At 33.6% G+C, this 7,640-nt stretch overlaps 1 protein-coding gene across 1 annotated transcript; it reads left to right on the top strand.

Moving 5' to 3' along the window:
• Positions 1–2,046: 2,046 nt before the first annotated feature.
• LOC133190279 (serine/threonine-protein kinase SBK1-like) lies at positions 2,047–5,874 on the top strand. The gene is made up of 2 exons (XM_061325815.1): positions 2,047–2,315; positions 4,571–5,874. Exons 1-2 carry the CDS (start codon positions 2,305–2,307, stop codon positions 5,664–5,666), a joined length of 1,107 nt encoding a protein of 368 aa, XP_061181799.1. The 5' UTR covers positions 2,047–2,304; the 3' UTR covers positions 5,667–5,874.
• The last annotated feature ends 1,766 nt before the right edge of the window (positions 5,875–7,640 follow it).

Genomic DNA, 7,640 nt, shown 5'->3' with positions numbered 1-7,640 from the left:
CGAAAACGTATTTCAACAAATTTGTTTCATGATTCAAAGATAATTTATATACTATCTTCACACTGCACAAATGTCGTAACATTACGGACTCATAACCACCTCAACCCGAACCCAATAGGTCAACTCATAATCAAACCTCGAAAGTCAACTCGTACATGTAAACAAGACTCAGGATACGAGTTGATTTTGGTTCTGAGGGAAAAAATTCAAGTCGTAGCTTAGGCAAAATTTAATCGGGAATTACACCAAATAGATTTAATGGAATGCTACATGCATCTCATGTAATAAAATTAATGTTAATATCTACAATACATGTAATATTGTTTGAATACAGCAATTACAAATGTACTATTATTATGTTTTATAGAAAGAAATGCAATGATATGAAAATCCATGCCTTTCAGGATGTAAAAAATTGCATAAAAATTGTAATTCCACATTTTAATCACTTATGCCTAAATAATTCCAAATTAAAAAGATACGTGTATTTGAAAGTGACTTATTCATAATGAAAAAAAAATTATTTACACACAGAAATAAAATATATAATAAATATATAAAAGATTAAACACTAGTAAGTACATGCAAAATTCATGATGAAGATATTTTAACAAATTTGGTTCGGCACAACTGTAAATATACAATTTACTTTGTTTTATATACTGGCGGTTCTTGCGGGCCTTTAATAGCATTATACACATTATCTTATATATTTTTTTTCATTTGTTTTCTTAATCAGATTAAACTGTAAAATGTAAAATGCTGAAATTTCGCTGGGTTGTTTCCTTTGATAGTTTCAGCTGCAAGTTAGATGGAAAGGCGTGAAAGAAAAAAACATGCCTAAACGACGACAGACCACTGAACGTCAACGTTATATAGAATCCCCAGTGTAAGTAGGTGATGCATTAGATGAAGCAAGAACTGAACGAGCTTGCTTTTATACCAGTATCCTAGCACATTATACTCAAACAATATAAACAGTAAACTCATCCTGTTCTATTCAATATTCAACAATTCCTGTCTGAAAGAAATGTAAATATCTGCCATATGGCTACCATCAATTTTCGCACACACATTTTAAATAATTATTTTATACTTTTAAAACATACATATAACTAAAATTTATGGTGCTGAAGAATTTTAAATGTTTTGTCTAAAAATTTATATATTGTCATCTACCCAATATACTCAAAATATGTTAGAACATATAATTGTACAAACACATTGATGCATCATTAAACACATGTACATATGTGTAGATCACACACAAAAGAAATACTCTTTATCATGTTCATTAGACAAGGAAGGGTACAAATCTTATGTTACAAGACTTAACATAACTGCAAAATTGGAGGGGGGGGGGGGGGTTGGCACAGCTACTGTGACATTATATATATATATATATATATATATATATATATATATATATATATATATATATATATATATATATATATATATATATATACTTTACTAGTAATCATAGATTCAGATGGAAACAAATGGGTATTTTAGAGGTTCAAACCCTCTGTTTTATTGCAAAATCATTTTATAACAGTTTATACTTTTTTTTTGGACATCCTTGTTGAATTTTGTATTTAAACTGCCACGAAGTATTATTCAGAAATTGATACTTAAAGCTGCCTACTACAAGATAAAGCTTCGTCGGCTGGACCGGAAATAAAATGTTCTAAATAGGGCTGGGCCATTCTGGAGCATCGATTTCAGGATAATGGAAAGTCGCTGTCCGGCAATCTCTGCTAGAGATTGTTCTAAAAGCAGTCTGTGGTTTTATGGACTATCAATCAAAAAATCTTGTCGCTGTCCGCTCCAAAGAAAATCAAAATTCCGGAGCGGTTTCCTGCAAACTCAGTCTGGTCTCCATGCTGAGGACGGATTAGAAAGCAATTCCGATTATTCGTTTTCATGCACTAGTAATCCGACGTCATCGCACAGAGACTTATTTAAAGTAAACGATTAGTCTATATTGGGAGCAACGAAAGGCTCGTGGTATGTGATATGCAACAACCGCCAGTTGCTAATATCTGGTGTATAAAAAGATTTCATATAAATGTCGACTGCTTTCAGACTCGCGAATCTTCTGATAGCTAACAATTCGCCTGCATTCTTCATTCCTTATTCTGGCGGGTATTAATTTGTACACGCGACCGTCTGTTTTGCTTTATTTTACAACTGATGAAAACTGACTGAAAGAGCGTGTTCTGGAGTCAGCTACAACTTCCGTGGTGTGATTTCTCGTAAATGGATTGACGCTTTCATCAAGTCATTTTGGAAATAGTTTACATGAAAGAAAGGTGAGTTGCATTTTACGAGTTCCAGATATAATTTCTGAAACGGTAAACATTCTTTTTTTGATATTTTTTCACACTTTACAAAGGGAAAATTTGTATTTTTTGAAAAAAAGATTACTTCGTAAAGAGAAAATATCCGATTTTACTATTGAAAATTATGAACATTTCTTATTTTCTTTAAGAACACTGATTGTTGAATTTGAACACAAAGATTAGAAAGTATTTTTCTCCAGTCTTTTCCTGATCGACTTTTTAATCGACGTAAATTCCGGGGATTCGTTTACAATATGATACTCATTATAAATATAAACTAAGCTCTTCAAAGGAGAATCCAGGAAATGTCGGCGTACACCTGAACACACTCTTTGACGTAGAAACAGACATTTGGTTAATTGTACAGTTGTAAATATTTGTGATTCTCACCGACGAAGTGAGTAACTCCCTAGCAAGATTCAGTTTTGATGCAATGGGGAAGGGGGAGTATGGCTTCCCGTAATCTCTCATCACATTCCAAACTGTTTCCAAACTGCCACTTATTGTGACATTTTAGGGAGTTAATTGCACCTCTGCATGAGACGGATAAAACTCACGTAAGATAACTTTCTTTGCACTTTTGAAAATACTGTACTGAAATTTTGCAGATATACAATTTTTTCTTTTTAAAATTCTACCCCCATTTTGGTATTACAACGAACAAATACGGCTTAAATATACTCCAAAAGTTTGTCTCCCCGGTAGAAACTATTTTTTTTTTAAATAATAGTGATCAAAAGAAACTTCTGCAGATAAGGTTGTGGCAGAATAGTTGACATTATTGCAATGTTAAGAAAGGAAAGTACAGTTGATTAAAATTGAAGTGAAAAAAAATCTATTTTTGGAATATCCTGTAATTTCCAGCAAATTGTGGAATTAATCTTTAGACCAACTCACAGTGTGAGCGCGAATAGTTGAGATATCTGCAGTTGCTCCAAGGATCTCGTATCGTAACCTGATTAAAGGAAATGAATAAAACATCAGCTCATCCCTAGAGGATGCCAAAAAATGTTTACAAACCTTTAAGAAAGAAATATTCAGATTTTTGGAAGGAAGAAGGCTATTTCAGATATTTTATGTATAGGTTGAGAAGTTAAAGATACCACTATCTAATCGACAGTCAACTGTTTGAAGAAATCTTACATAAACAGATGCCCTGTTCTAGATTTCTAAAATTAGATATGCCCGTTTTTCTTGTCTTATTTTCAATATACAAAATAGCATTGACCTCCAAAAATTAAGTTCAAAAGTTCTTCAGATTAAAGGATTGCTTGTTTATCACCCCTTCCGGATCCTCCTTGCAGTTTACATTGCTCTGGTATTTTCTTATGCTGCACTTATATTTATGCTTTCATGTTTTGGGATATTAGAGTAAAATAGTGGATGTAAATTAAACATGCTCATTAGTTTACTCAATGAACGAGCGTTTTCCAAGCAAAAATATAAACACTTCTTTAATCAAGATATTTGTTACCTGGCATTTTATATTCTTCAATCCTTTATAATGATTAAGAAAAAAATTGTTTTAAATTATTGCTTCTTTCTATTATGACATGTAAATTAAGAGGTGTTGGTGGATAAGCTATATCGGCTATAACTTAAATTCATATACTCACCTCTTTATTTTGTATGATCGGAAAATGAAAAAAAGTGAAGAGAAGCTGACTTGCAAAGCAAGAGGTGCTAAAAATTATTTTTAGCCCTGAAAGTTTACAAACATATATGAAATTTAATCCCTAAAAACTATTCAATAGCCCATTGCATTAGCCTTACACGAGATGAAAGTTTAAAGGGAACCTTGAACCAAATTTTTTTTATTCTTTCAATTGTGTCCTTAAGTCGACGTATTTTTGTCAACAATAGCTTGCTATTTTCATAATTAAATGGACATTCAAAATTAGGCTCAAAATATTTGGTCATCGAGTAATATTTGCATTATACCCATACTATCTCTCATTGGTAGACATTGCTCGAGGGTGTCATTTCACTATCTACTACCAGAAATCTTATACAATCTATAGGATTTTGACAATTACTTAGATTTCTATAAATAAGTTGCAGTGCATTGATTTTATCCAGTATACAACCCGTGGGTTTTATCATAAAGCCATTACTTTATATTTAAAGTACATTATCTGATTATTAGATTAGTTTGGAATGTTTTGTCGATGGCGTGTTTCTTTAATGCTTAAATGCTTATCATTATCATTTTGTTTCTATTTTAGAAAAAGAGATCCGTCTAACGGAAAAATGGAAAACAATTTGATTTCTCCTGAAGAAGATCAGCAGAATTTAATGAATGTTCGAAAATCTCCAAGATGCAGTACTTCCGAGAACCTTCTAAATTTATCCCTAAAAGAGCATTACGATATTATTAAGGAACTTGGAAAAGGAACGTATGGTAAAGTGGTTCTGGCAAAATGCAAAGAGACGGGGACAAACGTTGCATTAAAAGTACTATCGAAGAGCAGCGTGAAGCTCCGAGACTTCCAGCGAGAATTCAACTTTAGTTATTTTCTGTCACCTCACATGAACATAGTAGATACATATAATGTTGCGTTTGAAACCAAAACAGCATACGTATTTGCCCAGGAATATGCTAATTACGGTGACCTTTTTGACATGATTCTGCCACAGACTGGGTTAGCAGAAAGCGACGTGAAAAAGATTGTTAAACAATTGGCATCCGCCTTAGACTTCATGCACAGTGAGCATCTTGTACACAGGGACGTAAAGCCAGAAAATATTCTTGTTTTCGAACAAGGGTTCAACAGAGTTAAATTAATGGACTTCGGTATGACCAGAAAAGACGGAACTTTGATTCGTAAAGTAAATGGAAGCATACCTTATACGCCACCGGAAATCTGTGAAGCTGTTCGAAACGAAAACATCACAGTGTCGTGCGGGGGAGATGTTTGGGCGTTTGGTGTTTTACTATTTTGTATGATGACTGGAAACTTCCCATGGGAGAATGCAGAGTCATCAGATGTATATTACACAGAGTTTGTGACCTGGCAAAGACGGAAAACGACGAAAATCCCTTCTCAGTGGAAGAAGTTTACACCTCGCATGATGCGAATATTCCGAAAAATGTTAGAACCAAAAGTGGAAAGGCGTTGCGACATTAAGGAAATTGGTAAATATTTAAATGACACATGGACAAGACCTTCAAAAGAAAGCGATAACGAGGAAGAATCTTGTTCGACGGACAGTGACCATATGGACCAACTCACAAGTATTCTTCAGAATCATGGGATAGACACCCACATAGACAAACGTTTGAGGGAACGAAGAATTTCCGAATGGTTGTTGGCTTTATAACTCACATTTTTAATTCTGGATGGCTATAATCATTCAATGTCATACATTTGTTGTTGATAAAGATTGCAACTTTCATTTGATACCTTTGTGCTTTCAGAAACACGTAATGGTGCTATAAAATACTTGTTACTAGCTGCCTAATGTGCAATAATCATTCTTGACATGTGATCTCTGGTTGCAGAATTATCAATAAAATATTAACATCTGTGTTTTATGTTTTCCAAAATATGAAATTTAAAGACTTTCAAATGTTCGTGATCATTTTGAATGATTCATCGATCTTATTAATAACACCAAACCCATCCTACATTTTTAAAGAACTTGTGTGGGTGAGTTAAATATAAAATGATTTCGAAAGAAGGACACATTGTTTCACGGGCATATTAGTGTTTTAGTTTTAATTAATATTTCAGACTCTGACATATTTTTCATTGTTTAATCAAAGAACTTGAAATAGAAATCAAAACCAGCGTATAAGACGATATTGCAAAAAGTAAAGCATGTATAGTTTAAGTTGTTTATTGCATGTTAAGGAATCATGTAAAAAAATAAATCGGTACTATTTTAAAAGCAAAAGTACTTTTCAAACAGTAAAAGGTAAAATTGTCAATTTGTAAAAAGAAAGAAAATGTTTTGCAACAGGGTATCTACATAGGTGACCCATTTCCTCGGAGATAGCTCGGATGGTCACCGTTTGTCGATGTTCATTTTTCGTCCATTTAAAACAAAAATAACGTGTACACAAATCTGAAAAACAAAAACAATACGGAATTGCTGTGTCTATAGAGTAGACTAGAGTCATAACCCATGCAGCCTCTCAACAAACATTTACTTGAACAGCATCAAGTTCATTTGGCATCGTGTCACTGACAAAGGGAAAGATCTTTTATTTCTGTGGGTGTCTTACTGTTATGCCCCAGTAAACATACAACCCCTACAGTGTAGGTAGATATAGCCATATCTGATTGGCAGTGAGTTTTGATTTATGTTTAACCTTAATAATATTGATTCCAATAGTAAGACAATGACATCGAAATGTAGAAAGCCTTGTCTATACACACAGACACTAGATAGGTGCAAAGCTACCTTTATGCTGTAAAAAAGAAATACACTGTACACTAAACACAAACATTTTTGTTAGGATAATTTTGTCAGTTTTACCTTCTAACCCTCTGCATGTGGATTAATTCCTTGGAAATAGTTTTCTCGGTATGTGATGTTAATTTTCTGCTTGTTGCGGTGGTTTTAATTTTTGCAAATTTCCTCTTACGCATAAATTAATAAAGATAGCAACATATTATATAAGTTATCAAAGAAAGCGGCTTTACTTAAGAAATTGTCATCTAACTTTTAGGGGAAAAAGAAATGAAAGGGTTAATTTGTCCATTGCAAGGTATTGTTTCATATCCACCATACTAATGTTAAAACTGTGCCTTTAAAACTAATTATCATTACACCCTGGAACAAATGATTCCAGATATTAGATAGACACATGTCGTTATTTAATTGTAAGACAAAGGGTTGCAGAGCTGTAAGATACCAGACATTATATATAATTTTTATATCATGCTGAGCGCAAGACATTAGGCGTTGCTGTTATTCTGTTTCAGTGATCGGGGAGGTCCGTGTTCGATTCCAGTTCCCGGCCCTGCGTCAAACCTAAGACATATAACATAGGTAGTGACTGTTCCTGTAGTGAAGAGTCCGGCACTAGAAGTGACAGTCACGGATCTTTCGGATATGACCTTAAAACTAGGTCCGATGTCACCGGTAGGCGTTGGCACGATAAAGAACCCTCACTGTTCAATGGCCGTAAGTGCCGAGTATCGGCCTTCACCGCTATTTTGTGACGTCTCATATGAGTGAAAATTCTCTAAAGGGACGTTAAACAACAAACAAACAATAAATCAATATTCTTTTTTATGTTTACTTGTCATAAAACCAAAGTTAATTGAGCAGGTGTCTTGATGAGTA

Source organism: Saccostrea echinata, unplaced genomic scaffold, assembly GCF_033153115.1.
Source record: "Saccostrea echinata isolate AGI-Se365-2 ecotype Australia unplaced genomic scaffold, CSIRO_AGI_Sech_v1 ptg000022l, whole genome shotgun sequence".
NCBI classification, from domain to species: domain Eukaryota; kingdom Metazoa; phylum Mollusca; class Bivalvia; order Ostreida; family Ostreidae; genus Saccostrea; species Saccostrea echinata.
The sequence above is the reverse complement of the archived record's forward strand: the minus strand, read 5'-3'. Positions and strand labels throughout refer to the sequence as shown.